Below are 21,051 nucleotides of genomic sequence, written 5' to 3' on the forward strand. Positions count from 1 at the left end.
TTACAATTTACAGCATTTTTTCCGTCTGTCTTCATTCTGTTTGTCTGCATGCTTGTTAATAATAAAGTTGGTTTGTACCACTTGGCTTCAGCAGTCCTTGAAACTCGCCAGAGTTGTAAAGCTTTAAACAGTTACACAGGTCTTTAATTGTAAATTAGTTTTGACAGGACTGCTAAGACAAAGGCCTGGTCCATCCCGTCCTGATGCTAGCTGACAACCCCTTACTGCTCCTGGAGCAAGGAAACATGTGGAAGGAATTGTTCTTTTACATTTCACAGCTTGTCATTTCCTCTGCAGGGCAACCTCTGACCTCCCCGAAAGATCCTGACACCCATAAGGGAAGTATTCCCACTGTTGTAAAGGAAGTGGAAAAACAGTTTAATGCAGCAAAAGGAGGAGAAGTGTGTGTGTCAGAAGAAGCTGGGAGGAAAAGAGAAGAGCTAAAAATGCTTCCAGCAGGTTAGGACTTTTATTGCATTAATTTACTGAAAGTTTGCAAATAGATCTGCTTGACATGTGTGTAAATACCCCCATTTGCCTTCCCCCTAGCCCTGTGATATCATGTCATCATTAATTCACTGGGCAAAGGAAGAGATGGAAGAGTTTAAATCAATTGTGAGGGATCAAAAGCAGCTTAGGCAAAAAGGTACAGAAATGGTGGGCTCCCCTGTCTAAAAAGTGTTGGTAGGCCAAATGTGTTAGTAATTACAAGGTGTGTGTGCAGTGCACTGACACCATTAGATTACGACTGGTGTTTCCGTGACATTTTTACATCCTTCCATTTTATTTGGTCATTTATATCCATGGATCACAACATGTTGCTGTTAGATGCTTGGGAAGTACTTTTTCTTCCTGCAGCACTTTAATAGCAATATCCTTTGTTAATTGTGCAAAGCTAAATTGCGTAAAAGTGCCTGTCTGTATTTGTATCGGGTAACATTTGCTGCTTGAATGTAGGGTTTCTTTTGAAGGCAAAACCTTGTAAGTTACTACTGTGGAGTTTTTTCTTGGTTTTGTTCATTTGTTTATTTGTTTTCATTGGTTTTTTTTTTTTGGTGGATTTATTTGGTTGGTTTGTTTGTTTGTTTTGAAGTCCCAGGTAAAAAGTATTTGTCTGAGAACTGAGTAATATAACCCCAGGTCCTGTCCTAAACTCAGATACCACTGTGATGGCCAGAAGCAGACTTAATACAGGGCAGGGATGCTGGTACCAAGGTACCAAGAATATAGACAACCACTCCCATTTTATGACCTGGGTAGTGTATTGTGCTCTCAGTCCTACAATAGAAAAATGGCAGTGCAGGCACAGAAAGTGCCGATGTCCATGCTCCCTTTTGTTCTCACACCCATGCGTGTCACCCAGGTGCCAGCCAGCCCTCCTGGTCACAGCACAGATGTTTAGGATGAATAGGCAGATTGAGTAGCTAAGAGAGTGGTGAGGACATCAGGAGATGACCTGAGATCCGCACTCATCACTGCTCATCATTCTCTGAACCATCATGAACAATGCAAGGGTCAGCTTTCATTTTAGGAAAGGGCGATTCTCACTCCCTTGACCAGTGTGTAGAGATGAAAGCGCAAGTGAAAATAAATTATTCCTGTCTTTTGAAGAGAGAGAGCGACTCTCCTATAACAGGAAGCTATAATGGTTAGACACTGAGCTGAGAAATATTGGGTAAGAGATAGCTACCTCTTATCTGTGTAAACAGCAGCTTGTAGTTGTCTTCAAGTCTGTGGGATCCCAGAGATGATGTTGTAGAACTTTGGATGCATGTCATTTTGAAGCCAATTGATGTGCCACTTTCCTTTTAGAGTAGCCCATGAAACATCACTAAAAAATTATTTCTTTGGAGTTCTCCTTCTCTGTTGACTGCCCAAGAAGGCTAGGACTATGCATCTGCTATTATAGGTGCGTTTGCTGAATATCTCATGTTAAGTGGGCACAAATAGAGGTAGGAGCTAGTATGGCATTGCTAAGTTAGGATTCATAAATGCTGAATATTGATGTTGACTATCACAGATGTGTAAGAAGTAGAATACAGAGCTGGTGTCAGTTTTTGTTAAATAATGTTGGTGACAAAAGGTTAAGCACATTACAGAAAAAAGTAATAAAAACTTCCAGTGTTTCAAGGGTTCTCATTCATGTCCTAGTAAGACCAACACTTAACACGTATTTCTAGATGTTGGTCCTTCTAAGAATATAATCACAGCCCTAACTTAGAATTTTTTTTTCAAATTCTACGTTAGTAGAATCTGCTTTGAAATTTATTTAGTTCATTTGCCCAACTTTAGTTGTGCAAAGCAGCTTAGAATACTCACAATATTTAAAACATAAGTAACCTGCAAGAACAAGAGTTTTAAAATAATGTTTAATGGTGTTTGACATTTGCCTTTGGGTGCTTTTAATTTTTTTTCAAACTTCTTTTCCTTGCAACATTTGGATGTTTCCACCTTTAGAGTGTGTCTCAGTACCCAATTATTAGCTGTGCAGGCGCACAGCTATTCCTTGTCCCCTCTTCCCCCTACCCCCATCACCAATGCTTATCTAGATCTAAAACTACCATATTGAATTTTTATTCAAATTACTTCTGTGGAGTTTGGCAGAGATCCAATGCCAAACAAAGCATTTTAGAACCCATATTTTGAATTTAAGAAGGTCTCTTACAAATATCCTGAAACAAGGCAGTTGCAGAAGTGGACTGATTTTGAAAGTGTGCAAGTTTCGAGCTGGCTTCCTGCCAAGTCCCCAAAACTCGACAACAAGGACCTGCTTCCCAGAGAGGGAAGAGGAAAAAAAATGACTTAAGCAGCCAAAGCTATAGCAAAAATATATATATATTTCACATATGAGACAGATATATCCAATGAGAATACTATGCACCACAACTCCAGAAATCCCAAACAGCTCCCCAAAAAGGGAAGAGGGGTAAGGAGAAGGGAAAAGGACAAAAAGGGACAAAGACCAAACAAGTCAACCAACCAACTGAAGGTAAATTAGTAAAATCTCACCACTTCCCTTTGAACAAGCAGGATGGCTGGACACGGTCCAGCACTCTCCCCTCACACATGGCAGATAACAGCAGTCACTGCTGGCCTCAGCTCCAGATAAGCCAGACCGAGACAGGGACCCACCGTTCTCAAACCTCGCCGGGAAGGAAGAGCGTGAGGTCCCTCCTGCTGGCTTTATTTATACCTCAAGTTACGTAAAGGAATAACATGGAATACTTCCGTTATCACCTTCCTAGTTCCTTCCTGGTTACAAGCTGGTCTCCAGGAAGGCCTAGAGTGAAACCATCACAGAAAGGTACTGAATCGTCACAACTTTTGTCAATGGAGGGTTGGATTCAAAAGGCATTATTTTGTATCATCAGAGGATCTGACTCAGTATATCCTAAGAGATAATACTATAATTGATGGAGGATTTAAAAAAAAAAAACAAATTCTGGTACTTGATAAATCTGTTGCCTGTTAATTTAATGAAAAACTTGTTTCAAAAGGCACATCACTAAAGCACAGATTTTCTGTGATGGAACACTGTCAGTAATGTAACCACTGAACTTATTATCTTCACTCAGAACTAGGAAGGAAAAAAACCTTTCATTTGAAAACCCCAGATAATTTCTGCCGAATGACATGTAAACTAGGATTTATACTGTACCTGATATTTAATTTGGTGCTTCAACAGTGCCTGCATTTTTGTCCCCACCAATGCTCATCCCAGCAGCTGCTCCCTGGCCCTTCTCTCATATGAAGTCTAATTTCTTTTTTCAAAGCCTCCATTTGTGCATGTACCACAAGTAAACCCTCTGGAAACACATGAAATATTTCTCATAAATATTGTTAGTCAGCTAGTATTCTTCTCATTTTGGGGGCTTGACAACACTTCTGTGATTACTTCAACCCTCTGTGATTCCTTCAACCCTCTGATTTATCACCTTTCTAGGGCATACCCAGGACAAAGTTTTAGCTCCTGATTTTCAGATCTTCTAGCTCAGAAGGATTCTTTTGCTCAATGTCTGTCTTCTACAATAAACTTTCTATTGAAAACAGATGTTAAATATTGTTCATATTCAAGATCTCTAATTCAACACCCTTTCTGCATCTGTGGAAAAACGTTGGGAAGTTAATTATGTCCTTTTGTGACATCAAAAGGCATTTCTGTCTGGACAAAACTTCAGAATAACATCTAAGCAAAGATGGCATCAGGCTAACCAAGAGGCTTAGTACTCTAGCAGATAGTACTCAGAACTTTATTCAAAGCTTATTAAGGTGTCACCTCCAGATCAAAATACCAAACACAGACACAGTTCCATTCTAATTTTATCATTACATTTGGAGAGAAGGCTTTACATTAATGTAAAGCGTTATAATGTACTTATATAAGTGACCAATAGTTTTGTTGAGAGTGTTATATTTATGCTTATAGCCACTTCTGAAACAATTTCATGCAAACCAATGAATCTTCATTGTAATACTTCTCATTATACTGCAATGAGGTTCTTTCCTTCTGAGATGCTGCATGCTTCTACCTAACAGTCATATGCAGATGCAAAAATAGTTACTTAAACCAAAAAACTTGAAGTTGTTCTCACTGGTAATACTTCATGGGTGCCACTTTAAAGGGAACAAAGTGATGTTTTAAAAATGAAGATTGCTTACCCCTCATTTTTATTACAAATAGAGCCTCAGAGGCAGAGCCTCAGACGGTTGAACCTTCTCTTTCTCTGCTTGTCTTTTCTGTCTCTGAGCAGGACTGCATAAAGGATTGGATTGATTCTTTCAAGTGGGATCGAATCCAGTTCCCACTTACAGTTGTGTCATCCACACAATCCAAACTCTTCTATTTTCCAACTCTTACCATACTATTTTATTTCTCACAGGCTGGGCTATTACTAGGGAGGAAGTCCAGATAGGTTCTTCATATTATTTTCTGTCCCTGCAGTAACTTAACCAAGCTGATGATTTCTTTGTCTGCTGCCCCGCTCCTGGATCACACTACTCTAAAACCCTTTCCCACTGATTTAAAGAGAGGTTGCATGCATCAGGAGTGACTTCCCTTCTCTACTTTGCCTCCATATAAGTCAGAAGTAGTTTTCATCAAATTACTGTAATTTCCTAGCTGTGTTATTTCTTTTTGTCCATATTTAAAAAAAAAAATAATCTTTTAGACTCTCTCCTCCCCTTCTCTCCCCCCACTTCCCAATATATAAAAATTTCACAGTATCAGCCCTAGTTTTTACATCATAGGGAATCTGTTTCCTACCCCTCTTTAATGCTCATTCAGAAAGGATGTGTTTACATTAACGTTTAGGTATTTAGGGCACTTTTGAAGTGAATGCCCTGCCCCAATTGTCAGTCTCTTGTTCACTGCGGAGAGATCTCAGAGGACAAGCACTGGCCACCTTTAGGGTGAAGCTGATAAACCATATGTGCTTTTGGTGTGTGTATCAGAGCCATCAGTTCCCAGGACCAAACTAAAACTAGCCTGATGTGAAGTCTGCAACACACAGCAGGGTCCCCACTGCTAAGGGGTGTCCTCCGAACTGTTGATTTCATTCTACAAGTTGTGCCTGTACTTGTTGCGCCACAGTACTTGTTACAGAAGACATAGCCAAAGATGATAACTTCCAGACTGAATGCAGAGGATAAAAAAAGGTTTTGTTTTATTCTACAAGGGTTAAGAAGCAGTAAGACACCCTATAATTTTAAAGGTCATGCTACTATGCTCAGCTATTGCCCAGAGAAGGCTGATGTTGAGAAAGGTAACAGAGTAGCACCAACATTTTTCTATTCCAACATCATCTTATTCTGTTTTAAAAACCAGGCCCCGCTGAACTCAGGGACTTAATGCAGTTAACCCTTTCTTTGTATCCCATATTAGGTATGATCTGTGTGACATCTAAACTATTTGATTGGGACTTAATATCACCCAGAAATGACTTCTCTCATTATTGTCAAGGTCTGGAAATAAATTTCATCTCACCATGCTTTTACAAATCCATGCCCATTCCACAGTGGTGACAAAAAATGCCACCCATTTTTTCCTATTTCTCTTATAAAAATGAAAGACATTTGAACTATTCTGCTGGACTTACCTGATACAGATATAGATCTTTGGATTAAGAATATTATTGTTGTTTCCAGGCCCTGGTGCAATCATATTTTGTGCGTATGTTTCTTGACTTCCAAAGAAACCTATTAACAGAGGTCTACACCTGCCACTGTACCTTTATCATAGCTATGATACCTGTCTTTGATCATTCTTTCTTGGTGTTATTTTCTCCTCTTCAAATTGTTCATTTTTATCATGAATGTTATTATGTTCCCCCGTTAGGGAACAAAATGTATTTTGAGTCAATTTACTAAAATAGTCACTGCTAAGTGTTATATCTGGACAAAGTTGACACCTTTGACATTTTCTAAAATGGCAAAAATAACTGTATTTAAGGTATGATTTATGAGTATTGTATGTCAGGAATTTCTATGCTATTACAGTTTCTGATGCAGTAGTCTCTACTTTTTCAATGAACAAATTGCTGATTAACCAGCTATTTAATGCTTTATTAGTTTTCTGTGGTCAATTATAAAAAGTTATAAAAAAGTAAAATGCAATTTAATAATAAAGAACTGTGTGATTCTTGTTTCTCTCTCAAAACTGCTTTCTTTTGTGTATGTGGAAGAAACAATTTCTACATGGCTCAGTTTTATGACACATTTCCCCCTCCCAACTAAGAGTAATCTTATGATTAAAAAGTAGACTGGAGTCTTTAAATGTCCTTCTGATTGCTGGCCTCTATTAAAAACTTCTTAAAATAATAGATAGGTTTAATTCCTCAAGCCAAAGAAAAATTATATCATCTTAAGCATTTTCCATATTTATTATATTGATGAGACTTGGCTACAGAGAAAAAAAAAAGAAGCAAAATCTCTTGTATTGCAAGTTTTAAATGTACCAGGCTAAGGTTTACTTAATTAGAACCTCCAGGCAATAAAGGAGCCCTTTTTTAAATTCTGTGAATCTTAATATGCTAAATAATGCAAAGCTTCAACTCTTCAAGCATGAGACACACATCTGGCAGCTTAATATTTAAATTACAGAAAAAAACCCACTTCAGTAGTAATTTTCATGAAGAAAAGAATGGGAAATGTATTACAACTAAATTTAATTTCTTTTTAGATTTTTCATCCTAATTGCAAGCATTTCCCATCTTCTCTTTTATTTATTTATTTTCATACAGATTTTTTCTGTACTTTTTATTGATCTTTAATTTGAGCAGCTTCTTACTGTTACAGGCATTGAAGAATTACATTGTGTTTTTACTTAGCAAAAATTGTTCAGAAAAATCTATGAGGAATTAAAATAATGAGCTCACTGGTATAGAAAGAAAAGAGCATTGAGAGCCTTACAAATAAAATATAAAAAGAGCATGTCATGATCAAATAACAGACTTGCGTTTCTTCTCCCACCCATTTCTTAAATGTAGAATATTATTGTTTTCTTTATTCTTTTTAGTGTCCCATTTTTTTGGCCAAGATAATTACTGCTTTATTCATTTGCTTCCAAAAACATTGTTAAAGTATTCATTATTTCATCAGGGCTGTTTGGAAACCCAGTTCTGTGTGCCAAAGGGAAAAAAAAAATGTTGAACAAAGAAAACCACAGTAACCATCTTTACAAAGGTATATTTATATTTTAATATGTGTTTATGGGTTCATACATGTATCACATATATGGAATATGTAGAGACAATTTGAACTGATTATACGGCATGTGTGCGTACATGTGACATTTCCAGCAGTTGTATTTTATGCTGTTTCAGTGATTTCAGTAGACCTCCTCTTTCACCCCAGGTGGTGTAAATACCTGCAAATGCCTCGTTTACTACGAATGTTCAACATATAAAACATACACCTACACGTATGTATACATATATGTAGAAACTAAGAAAGATATCCAACTGTGACATTTTATATGTGTATATTGTATATGCCTATATCAACAATTGTAACACCTAAGAGCTGATCCTGCCTGTACTGTGATTTTAGATACACTTGATTGTCTTTTACTGAGTGGGATTGGAAATAACTTAAAAAAAAAAAAGGAAATAATAACTAAGTATATTTTTTGATTAGCCTCCATATGCAATACAGTAAAAAGTGTCTAATACAGACCTTTATTTCTACCACACCACTACTTCCTGAAATGTGGAATTACATTTTTGTTCATTCCACAGGTCACTGCTTTTCAGGAGCTTAATGAACACATGACTTGTGTTTTCTAAGCAATGTTTATTCGAATGCTTTTTATGCCTCTGTCTTGTTCTTGATCCACAACCATGTCCATACAAGAAAATTAACTTCTTTCTCTCTTCTGAAGAACATTTTCTGGGGTGTTTAAAATACCCTTCCATGTCATTCTTCTTGTGTCTATTATTTCTTTATTTCTACTTTTTCCCCTGTTTTGTATCTATACAATTTTTATTTCCAGGAACACAGTATCCGAAGTCTTCTCTGCATTTATCATACTAACATTTCAGGAAGGTAGTAGAGAAATAACCACCTATTTATAACTAGGATGGAGAAAGAAAAATGATCTGCATGAAGTCAGACAGAATCTTGTCGGGAGGAGGACCAAAACCCAGCTCCTTCCTTTCCAGAGCTTTATCTTACGCACCAATACAAAAAATAATTTATGTTTTGTGGTTTGTTTTTTTTTTCTTTTCTTGCAGAGGATTACCAAGATTACCATGGCAGTGCAGATGAGCACTGTGACTTGTTTTGGCCAAAGGAAGTCCAAGGAGGACATCACAAGGTACAGATCTTGATATGGACACCATTGTCTCCCTTAATGCATGCAGAGAAGCCTTTGGATCTTCTACCTGTGCCATTTGAGAATGATTTGTGGGCTTGCTTGTTGTTGTTGTTGTTGTGTTTCTTTAATCTACCCCTGTGAATTTTTTTATGGCCACAAAAAAGCTTCACACGGCCAGGTGTATTGCTGTCTCCTCCGTGTATCTATAAGGAGCTAATCTCTCCAGCAAAGAAACTTCAAAGGAGTAGTAGGGAAAGACCATCCTAGTGGTAATCAAATACCAGCAGCTTAATCAAGTCTGTGCTGCAGGATGGTATTATTTCAGTAATGTTTAAACAAGAGATGCATCTATAACCTTCAAGCTCTCATGTACTTGTGCAGAAGATCCCTACCATTAGATACTTTTAGTATAATATTTGTAGTATCTTGGTCAAGGACATAATTAATTTGTGAACAAATATTGTGTTGTCAGTACAAGTTTCCATAAAATCATATCTGCATCATGACAACACTTTCTGGGTGAAATGCTACTGAAACTTTCAGATTTACTGTAAATCCTGATGACTAAGACACAAAGAAAACTCTGTATTCCTGAGTATTGCTTCTACCTGCATTATATTATTAAATCAGGTACTTTCCAATGAAGGTTGCAATTTTTCTCTGTAAGTGTTGCTCCACTTCTGTCCTTAAATCAGCATGGTTGCAGAGAACTATAACTGCAAACCTGAATATTCAAATTAATCATTCTGGTAATTTGTCTTACCCTGCTCTAGATATACTCTGAAACATTTTTAATGCTTTTAATTGTGCATGGAAGAAAATCATCACAGTACTCGGAGTGCTCACAAACTTGTGTACTATGTGTTTATACCTGTACATGTGTTGTGGCACAAACACTCAGTGGCTGGGAATTATTATTGCAACTTTTGTAATGTGATGATCTACTTCTCTGAGAAAAAACAGATTGGCCAACTGGAAGTTCCCTCCATTTTAAATGGATAAATTATTAAGTGATTTATTTTTTCAGGAAGTTAAGGATAACTTGGAAAAAACAGAGTTATATATAAACATAACTGCAGACTGATGTGTGCATGCATGTGTGTGTGTGGCCTTATATCTATAAGAAGGATGATTTGAGGACTTTTGGAATCGATGTAGTGGGCAAAGTAACCCAACCCATGGGAGTGGCAGAGTGAAATTCATTTCCTACAATTGCATAAAAAACATGATATCTTTGAACAAAGTGCCACGTTCTCATAGGAACTTCAGTTGTGGGTGGCTCTCGAAGGCAAATTAAAGTGACCTGGTTTCAGTGAGGTGTGTAAACCCACAGGGAATTCAGCACTGTCTAGTCCCTCTGGACTCAGTGAAATGACTGACTAGCTTACAGTTATTGGCATGTTTGTATAGATTTCTGAACTGAGCCTCTTACAAGAATGCTTCTGCACAAAAGAAATGTGAGTATGGGAAATATCCTTTCAAAGGTTGTAAGAGCCCCTCCTTTTTAATGGTATGAATGAACCCTAATGTTCGGAGAGAGCCTGTTTAGCATGTTCAAGATCTAGGCATTTGGCCTGATTTCTATCATTTGGACCTACTTGTATCTCTGGATACCCTCCTGTAAAATATTTTTATGTAACAGTCATATTTAGGAAACAATGACAAACTAATGTAAAGAGCAGACTTAAGGAAGAAGACAGACATTTCTGTAGTGTTTTATTCTCCTCAGCAGTCCGTTTTCTTCTTGTAAACATATTTTTAAAATTTATTTTTTTAATAACAAAAACAAACTAAAAGATCTTTAAGTCTGACCTCAACTTTTTACCCCCAAATTCATCTATGCTAAGAAGTTGCAAATAGTCTCTCACTGGCATTAGCACTTAGTTTTTGTTGTAACGAGTGTACACACTATTGAATGGATCCAAGATATTGAATGGTAGCAATAAAGGAGAGAATGCTCACAGTCAGTGACTTCTGAGAGAAATAAAATATATTCTCTGATTATAATCCCATCCTCATGCAGAAGACTGAATTTCTGTTTTTGTATGTTAGTCAAGACCAAACACAGTCAGAGAAATTAGCTCTTAATACTCTTTAATGCCTTTGGGATTTATGTCTTAAATAATGTCTTTATATCTACTTTGCACAGGGATAGTTTCATGGAGGCAATGTCAGCAAGCAAGGTAGCCTGCACACACTACCTACTCTGAAACCTTGACTTCTTCTAGGAAATTAAGTTGACCATTTTGTGTCTGGGTAAAATCTGTGTCTGCCTGGTCTTAGTATTTGAAAACAAGTTTAAGCACTTCTACTCTGCCTTAACTATTCATGTTTACATAGAACCTCTTTCTGACAATATATTCCATTGCTTGTGGCAGCTTTTCCAATGACCACTGAGAATAAGTTGATTATATCATATTTACTGATAAGAGTATGTAGGTATATGCATTTTGTAGGTATGAATATGAACTTCTGTCTCTTATGTCTGTGAAATTCAAAATGTGGATGAGGTCAATGTAATCCAAGCTTCAGAATACAAATTTACCTTTGAGAGCAAAATGGTTTACAGAGTTTAAAAAGAAAAAAAACTTTGTTGTTTTCATGATTAGCAAAGTGTAAAGTGTGTGACTACATCTTATGTCAGTGCTTTGCTCCCTGGGAACTCTGAGTTTTTTTGGGATCTACAGAGTAAACTTCATGTTACTACAGAGTAAACTTCATAAATATGAAAGTCAAATAGGAACTTAAATCATCTAGGTTATCTTCTAGTATTGACTAGAGAATTTCAACCACTTGCTCTGTAAAGTTGGCATCAAGGGATGTAGAATCAAAATTTGTCTTTGAGGTTACCTCTAAATAGTATACTTTCCATCTCCCTGTCTAACAGGAAGACCAAAAAGGGAGTTCTGTTACTAGTTTGAACATAACATATTTTAATTTCCACCCCTTTGTTTTCTCTGGGCTTGTTCACTAAATGTTAGCAAACCCTTTACAGAGCTTGGTATTGTGCCTGGGAAGGTATTAGTAGATAGTATCATTGAAATCTCCTGCAGATGTCTGTCTGATAAGTTAGGACCTCTTTGTGTCTCTTGGTGGAAATGATGTTTGTCTCTCTGTCCAGGGGTGATAACACCAAGCGTCCAGGGCATCTAATGGTCACTTCAGAGAAGCAATGCCAGCAATCAGACCCTGTGCATGCAAAAATGTTGTTCCAGAGATGAGCAGAGATCAGGATTCTCTCCTTTGTAGCTCAACGAGTAGTTTAAATGAGAATAAACTGGTATGAGCACTGAAAGATATAGTACTGTCCCTCTCCTGCTTTGTGCAGGCACCAGCGCAGGGTGGCCTGGGTCAGAATGGGTCCAACTGAGAACTAATCCAGTTAAATAAAAGAAAAAGAATTAAGGCAAACAGCATTAATTCCATTCCCAGATTAGTTCCCTCTGTGTGGCTTACTATGGGGATATCTAAATTTTTGTGCTGACAGTGTGTGGTATGCAACACAGGAAAAAGCAAGCAGGTAGAGGGAGACTGGATGACTGCTGGTGTCAGCATGAGCTTACACCTCCTTGAGAGGGTTCGTCAAACCAGAGCCTTATAGGAACATAAATCCATTCAGGGAACAATACTCTGTGTGCAACTCTGGGTCCTACCAGTTAAGAAGGTTGTGAAGGTCCTTGAAGGTGTCCTGAGGATGTCAACAAAGCTGGTGACAGTGCTGGAAGGCCTGTCCTGGGAGGAACGGATGTGCTAATTGCCTTACTATTCTAACTTGTTTTTTATTTTCATTTAAAGATCAACTGGAATAACCCACCTGACCAACATCATGAAGAAAGATCAGATCCTGAGAACAATGGAAACCAAGAAGAAGAGAAAACATCTGTAGAGAGCAATTTTTACTTGGAAGAGTTAGAGAAGTATACTTTTTCTGTGTGGTAAGTGATCTCAGTATCAAATAGTTTTACAACCCAAAAGTATGTCTTGCTATTCCTGTATTCAAAAGGTACCTACATTTAAATGAATGTTATTAGACTGCAAAAAAACCCAAAACACATGGATTTTTTTTTAACTCCTTAACTTATGATTGACCTTGATAAAAAAAATTGGAAGCACTTTTTGTCTGAGAATGCAATTTTGGCATTGCTGCATTGCTTTGAGAAGCCGTGTGAGGGGAATAAATACAAAAGGATTTCTAGCATAATCTTTTCAACATTTTAAGAGTAATATGCAATCTTTCTTGGATGTTACTTTGACTATTAGTTTTCTCTTTTATAAAATATGGGAAGTGTCTTAAAATGAAAAGATAAAGTGAAACGAAAAAGACTTCATCAAAACAAAGTTTTTTCAGTTACTTTTATTTCCTGGAATTTCATATTCTAAATAATTGCAAAAGCTAGACAGTTATTTGTAATTAGTAGAAAACAATGAAGATCATTTCACTAAATGAAATGATCTCATAGGCTTTCACATAGCTCCATATTGTGCTTTGAATATTCAAAACCCAGCCCTCAAAACATCTCTGGCACCTATGGTCTTCTGCAAATCAGCCCCTAGGATTTCAAATACAGCAGTCAGTAAACTAACATCACAATAGAGTGCACATCTGTGAAAATTTAGTTTTAAATTACTTCCCTATCAAAACATGAGGCAGGTTTATCTCATGGGCAAGCCAAGCAGCCTTCAATATCACTTGTCCTGTTGTTCCCCGCTCTCATTTGCCACACTCATTTGGTGCCTTAAAAGTTGGCAGACAGTTTGGTAAAGACCTTACAGACACAAAGTGCATTTTCACTATAGAAATCTGAACTCAACCCTAGAGGTGGTTAGCCCTGAGTAATGGAGGTGACAGCAGTCAGCTCGAAAAATAACATACACTCATACAATTAGGCTGTCATAATTCTGCTGAATTGATTATGGTTATTTTTGACAACTGAGGACTCCCCCATCCTTGCCATAATAGAAGAATAGATTTTAGGGTAGCATTGCCCATCCAAATATCCTTGCCAGCTCCCAGTGCTTCATTTTACCTACCTTAATTTTCAAATAAAATTAACCAAATTATCATCAATTATCTCTCTCAAGGTGCTCGCTTTCAGTACCAGGGAACTTCACTTTCTCTCATTCTAACATTTAATTGTAACATTTAATTGTATATGCCCTATTCCTGGAAGTGTTCAAGGCCAGGTTGGATGGGGCCGTGGACAACCTGGTCTGGTGGAAGGTGTCCTTGCTCATGACCATGGAAGTAGATGGCTTTTAAAATCCCTCCTAACCCCAACCATACTGTGATTCTGTGTACATTTGAAGTTAGCAGCATTGATACTTTATTCTTTTCAAAGTTGTTCAGCTTGAAAGTGTTGAGAAAGGGCCCCAAGTCTCTACTTCCTTCAGCACTGGAGCACTCCTGGAGCATGTGCTGGTTTCTAGTAGCTTTTCCTGCAGCAGCCTGGCCCCAGGCTTTGAAGTCCGTGTCCTTTGTGACTGCACAAGGTATCCAGAGGAGCAGAGGGAACAGGTATTTGTCTAAGTTGGTGTGCACCTCACCGTCTGATGTGGGGACTAAGAAAAAATGGCTGTCCTTTCTTCCATTTTCTTTTCTATTTCTTTTCTTTGTCCTTTGTTAGGAAGCCCATCTCTCCTTGGACCCCTGTGCCTGCAGGGACACTGACTTTGCTCGGGTTCCCTGGGGAGGTGTAGGTATGTCTGAGCACAGTAAGTTACAGGGCACAAACCGTATCTTCCTGTTACAAAACAAAGGCTACAAGCAATGCATCAGGGTGACTGGGCTGCCTCTCCTACCTTAGGCTAGTATTTTGTTATTTCACTGTGCCATTCTATTTACTGTATCCATCATCCTGTTTGAAATAAGGACAGGTTCTTGCTTTATTTACTTATGTATTATGTTAAAGTCCCATAAGTTTAGAACAAAGCAGAACTTAGAGGGAATTTCTTCACTTTCTGCTTCACTTGTGGTCATCATCTTTATCAGAGAGAAAAAAAAATAGCAAAAAAATTACTCCTCTCTTGGTCAAATAATATAGATATTACATATAGTATGTGTCCCTAAAATATATTTTTCAAACTTAGAGTTAATTCAGTTTCCCTGAGTGATTTAAGGAGAATCTGACACCTTATGAGTTGTTAGTTCCATTTGTTACCGTACCAACATGATGTTTCAATTGTTACTCACTGCTGTCTGTCTCCTCCTTTCTTTCTCTCCTACTTCTCCATCAAAGGGCATCAACTCCTCTTTGTCTGTTTCCAGACCTTCCTTTCTTCTATGATTGCTACCTTTTAAAAAATGCAATGGAAGATAATTAGCTACTACAAAAATTTTTAATAGCACTGTAGATCTGGGGGCAGCTTAGATCTCCATAAACTTCAGAGTTTTAGATGCTCCAAGATGCAATCTGAGCAATTTCCTTGATCTTTTATTGCAGCTGGTAAATCATTTATTGGGCTAGGTTATTTTACAAAATCCTCTTTAAAAACAAAATCCCATAAAATGTATTTATCATAAAATACTGCACAACCAACAGTCTTTAAAGTTGTACATACTCTGTATTAATTAAAAGCTAGTGTTGTACTGTGACAAGTTAAAAGTATCCACTCTATCTCAGTCTCTCTCTTTCCCCCCCATTCTCTCCCTGCCTCTCCCTGTAATTTTTTTCTCTCTTTCCTTTCTCTCATATTCTCTTTTCTTGTAGGGCTTGCCAAAGGGGAGACTGGCGAGTATGAGCAAGATATTCTTTTGTGATCACAAATATTTTTCTGATAATTATGGTGCTTTTTTGTTTCTGTTGCTATAGCATGCTTGTCCTTTTTCATTCATATTAATTTTACAGTGGTGTCTCACATCCGTAGGCCACAGTCAAACCTCCTTACAGTGGGCATTATACACATATGTAATAAAAAGAGCTTTTTGGCTGCAGAAGCCCACAGCCTTCAGGTTGCGTCTTGCAGCCTACAAGAGTGACTTTCCCACTGTGCCCCCATACAGCCTTGTTAAAAGCATCAGGCTTTTGCTTAGGTCTGGTCAGCTGGAGATGAGGGGGTTGAGTCCAAAAGACTCAGGGAGATCCATGCTGTTTAGGTGGTCAGGGGCAGTCACAGCCTGGTAGATGCTAAATGCTCACCGAGTGCTTTGCAGACCTTCCTGGAGAGCTGGCTTCCGGACCTTGCCTTGCAACCCGACATCCCTGAACCTCTCTTCTCTGATTTTTGTGTTCCTGGAACTAACAGCTTGTGTAATCTGCAGCAGAATATGAATGTTTTTAGTGGCTATTGTCTAAATAAGACAGGTGAGATCTGTAACCTTGAGAGAGAAGGAGAATATTTGAAGGAATTTTGACCCTTGCAGCTCAAAACCTACTGTCAGAAGCTCTCTAGTTCTGTTCTTCTGTTCCCTGAAACAAGCAAACTTTGAGGAAAAAATGTTCTTCAAGGCTATTTGTCACTATAAAGCCAGATTTCCTGAAGATGCATAAAAATACAGATCTGAGAAATAATTTCAACACTTCAGCACTTTAACAGTGCTTTTTATGCTTAGTTTTAGAGGAGAGGGGAAAAAAATCCCAGATTTCAAAAACCTTTCTCTATCTTAATACAAAAAAACATAAAGACATAAACACTTTCTGTGACTTCAGGAATCCACAGGCTTGAGTTTATATATAAATAATGAACTAGCAGGTTCAGTCGTCAAATACTTATCATCAAACACAGCTCTTAAGGGTTAATATTTCACACTATTATAAAAGTCACGATCATCCTTTGTCTCTGTGCAATTAGCTTTTTAACAACGTGCCTGTAGCTCATACCTAGGCTAAATGCTGCTTTGAAATATTTTCTCCTGAACTCCAAATGTGTTAAGCTGACTCTGACCAGCTTCTATAAAACTAGTTTATGGTAGGGCACTGCCTTTTTTGAGGGAATACCCAGTGCCCCACACAGCATTGCTGTGTGTTGCCTATAGTAGCTCAGTTGCAGAGGTAACAAGCAGAGGGTGAAGACGAAATAGGCTCTTGTCGGCATATGGCAGCCTGGGTAGGGTGGACAAGGCTGAAGACCTCTTTACAGCCCTGCCTCTACACCTGTAGTCTCTATGATGTTTACCTGCTGGTTTTTTTTTTTTCTCCAAATTGAGGAGGACACTGAGGGGCAGGAAGCATTAAACGTAAAGTGCACAATATAGTAAAATTGTTTTCTATATAGAGACAATAAACTTTCCCTTTATAATACACATGTGATTTGACATTGAAATAAATGCAGATGCTTCTTTGCTTGGTGTATTCCCTGTTGTGCTTTCTAAAACACCTTCACATATGGTTTGCCTCATTCCTGTGAAATGGCTTGTTGTTTATGTCATACAAATAGAACAGATTGAATTTACACCGAGTTAGGAGGGTGATGGATCCTACGTTAGAGGAAAAACCTTGTCTGAGTGTTTAAAATTTGTTCAAAATTAGTGTTGCCTATTTGAAAAATTTCCCTGGATTATCCCTTGAGCTCTTCTAAAGATTTCATTAAAATAATAAAAAAAAAAATCTGTGGCTGCCTATAAATGCAACCTTTTATTCAAATACGTAACATTTACCCAAAATCAAAGGTCAAATTTTACCAGTTTTTTACAGCTGTCCTAGCAGGAACTGTTTCATTCACTATATATAAAATACTGCCATTAAGAGCAGACATTCAATTTCTTTGTGAAAAGGAGAATAACCCTTTATTACTTGCTTTAAAAAGTACTAATAATTTAAAAATTTCTCAGTAACTTCTGATAGTCCACCTAAACCATTTCGTTGTTTCTAATTCCATTTTGAAGCAAAATTAGAGGTAGGCCAAGCTTTAACTCTTAGGAGAAATCAGGAGTCCCACTGTTTTCTTTGAATACTTTTAAATCATTAACACAGCATCCCTAAAACATACATCCCTACATACAACCCTAAGCTTTGGCTGTATGAGCACAGAGTACTACCAGGATTAATCCTGATTCTGGAATCTTTGTGGGTACTTTTTGTTTTTTGCAGGCAAGTCTCAGCAGGACACAAGTAATTATTTTTTTTTAAAACTTATTCAGGTGTCAGATGGTGTTTATATTGTACATATCCTCACATCTTTGAAGACTGAATTTTTACAGCAGATCAGCACATATTTCTGTGCAGTTTTTGCTTTAGTCTTAGTTTCATTGAAGATTTTTCCGTTGTAGTAAAAGTTTACTTTTTGGAAAATTATTCTATAGACAAATCATTAAATATGGCTATGGCATCATTCCTACTTCCTCTGATTTTTCTGAAACTGTCTGTTTCTTCTTTTGTTTTATAGTATAATTAATAAATGAAAAAAATTTCAATGAACTACATAGATTTAGAGATTGTATTTCTTTGCTGTCTTGTGTAATGGAAGAATTATTTCCCTGTTCTGGTGCATTGTAGTAAAATTTTGCTACTGAAAGTTGAATTAAAAATAAAGTGTTTGGAAACAAATTTGAAATCAGCAAAAAGGATTATTTCAAAATTTATCTAAACTGCTAGGAAAAAAAAAAAAGGAAACTTTTAAGGACTGAAAATACATGCAAGATGAAACTTTTCTGAGAACTGTTTTCTTCAGGAGTCTTTTGCAAAGCCCTCCAGTATGTATACACACTCTTAATTTTGCTGGGATTTGATATTATTGTGGTGATGGGGAATATGTACTATTGCCTGTGGACTTCAGTGCAATTCCACTTGATGATAATTTTATTTATATGTTCAGCATGATGGAAAGAGTTGGCAACCAATGCCCTTCCTCCTGCAGGTTTCAGACCTGCAGAACTCCACCAACTGAGAGCTGGCCCCAAGCAATGGAGAGAGAAATTGGTGATACAATTCACTGAGCTGGGAGAGTGAGTTGAGAGCCATCAGTGAATGGTCAGTCACAGTTACTAGGGAGATGTTTGTCTGTTTGGTTGGGATTTTTTTTTCTTTTCTGCTGGCTTTAATGTTCTTGAGCAGAAAGGATTAGTGAACTTAGTCATTGAGCAGCTTCCCTACAAACCTGAAGTTTTCCTAGAGATCTTGTCAAGGGAATTGTGTGGTTGCCATCTGATTATAAGTAAAGGAGCTGAATGAGCAGGGAAAATGCTCCCCAATGCTAGGAGCAATTCACAGTTTGAGCTAGCCCTCTCCAGGATTTTATGTTTATAATTCCTTTCCAAAATGCTTCTTCTGCTCTCCTCCTCCATCTTAGAGAATTCCTATTTGATAAAAGTGAAAGAATATGGTTCAAATTTGGCAATAGTCAGGGGAAAGATCGGTATGTTGACAGACTATGAAGGTCTTTGACAGAAATCGCTAGTTTCTCTTAAATACTGGGAATGTTGACTCTCCAGTTACCGAGCAGTGTGGGCTCACAAAGTTGTTGGAGCCTTTGCCACAAGAGCAGTCAAAATGTCTTCAAGACAGCACTGCTAGCATTTCTGTCTCACAGGCATTTCATGCTGTTCATTTTGGATTCCTGTGCCCTAAAAAAGCACTTTGACCTAGCTGAATTGCTCTTTGGTTTGTTCAGACTCATAGGAGAGTAGAAGACTTGCGAAGCTGACTGAGAAGTGTTGAGTATAGAAACACGGTTGTTTGTCATTTAATAAATGTTTCGTTTTCATGAGCTAGAAAAGATGACATTACTGATGACTAGTGGAGAAAAGCAAAGCTATAAGTGTGCCATATGCTATCATCTCTAATGAATAGAATGAATAAAAATAATAAGTGCATTACATAGCTAACTGTCACATCTTCAGGGCACTACAGTAAATAAGTGGGAGTTATACATGTGCATTAGTAGCAAAATGGGTACCACACTTTGGATCTTATTGAGTACAGTGTGGAGAGAAAAATATGATAGATTGCTGCTTTTTATCTGTCACTGCTGTGGCACAGAAGCATAGACCATATGTATGTAAAATGACTTTGTTATTTCAGTAAATTCTCTAACTCTTTCTGTTGTAGCCTGTAGCAAAATGAATAAGTAGCTGAAGATCCTGATGGGATAGTTCTGATTCTATCAGAATAAAATACCTCTACAGAGGCATAATTATTAATAAATATACAGTGATGTGTGACAAAACATCCAGAGAAGTTAGCAGGGTCTCTGCTCTTACAGGTTTCCAGTACAAACTGAGATACTTTGCAAAGGGGAGAACAAGTTGTGATAGCTAAGCTGAAAAAAGCAGGATAGTTTAGGCAAATGTGGGCCTTGTTAGCTATGATTCTTGTTTCTTGTCTCAGAGGTGATGATAAAAGTGTGGATGACTCTCAGAATGCTTCTCCTCAATCACTTAATGGAACCAATATTTCATCCTTTCTATCTTGTCCTTCTTTATACAGAACACAGTATCTCTCTTGGGCAAAACTGAATTCGTGTAGGGTGGAGATAAGAAAGGTGAATAGGAAAGAGCAGAGAGGACCTGCCGTTTGCCTGGCCTTGGATCTGAAAACTCAAACTAGTCTGCCAAGTTTGAGAGTCTGATTACAAAATTCTGAATAAAATGTAGTCTGTCTGCCCTTTGATTTAAGAACAAGTCCAGCAGATGAGGAATTTACAGTTGTCATGCTTGATTGTTATGAAGGTGTGAATCACTGTCTTGAACTTATTTTTAAAACAGACAGGGTAGCTCTCTGGGGTATTTTGTCTTCATAAGATTTTCAAGCTGATACCTAGATCTATCTTAGATTTTGGTTCAGGTCTCTGCTGAGGGATAATGACTGAACATATGCTAGGTGTTTTGTTTTATGGCATTAACAGTGGTGCAACTCCTGGTTCAGCTATTCTTTCTTGCAGCTATACTGAATGCTGTGTCTTTCTCACAAAGTGCAGGGATGCTCTCTCTGCCTGTTAATTCTCCAGTCTAAACAATTGCAGGGGAAGAGAGCTAGGGAAGGAAAAAAAACATTCCATTGCTTCATCAGTCCCATTACTCACAAATAGAGGGCAAAGTATTTTACAGAGCTTTTAACTAACTACTGATGTAATTTGTTCAGCATTGTTTGCCCATTAATCCAAAAATTACTTTTCCCTTTGAAGCTTGCTTTATGTAGAGGAAACAATGCCACCCTTAGCCATCATGTGTATCATTTTATGCAGGGTAACTGTTTGTATTTGCCTTGCATTTCAGTTAAATGCAGTGCAGGGGCCTTTGAGCATCTTTGGTTGCTTAGTAAGTTATAATATTTCAAAGTTGAAATAATTTCCATTTCAAAACATTG

The 21,051-nt window shown here is 37.6% G+C and overlaps 1 protein-coding gene across 1 annotated transcript in view; it reads left to right on the top strand.

Annotated features, from left to right (window-relative positions):
* The first annotated feature begins 203 nt into the window (after positions 1-203).
* LOC108639002 overlaps positions 204-21,051 on the top strand; it is a 129,983-nt gene continuing 109,135 nt past the window's right edge. Inside the window, exons 1-3 of the mRNA XM_029961692.1 lie at positions 204-459; positions 8,730-8,812; positions 12,608-12,747. Coding sequence (XP_029817552.1) covers positions 204-459; positions 8,730-8,812; positions 12,608-12,747 — 479 coding nt within the window. The remainder of the gene's footprint in view (positions 460-8,729; positions 8,813-12,607; positions 12,748-21,051) is intronic.

Source organism: Manacus vitellinus, unplaced genomic scaffold, assembly GCF_001715985.3.
Source record: "Manacus vitellinus isolate BGI_N305 unplaced genomic scaffold, ASM171598v3 scaffold_39_pilon, whole genome shotgun sequence".
Lineage (NCBI taxonomy): Eukaryota > Metazoa > Chordata > Aves > Passeriformes > Pipridae > Manacus > Manacus vitellinus.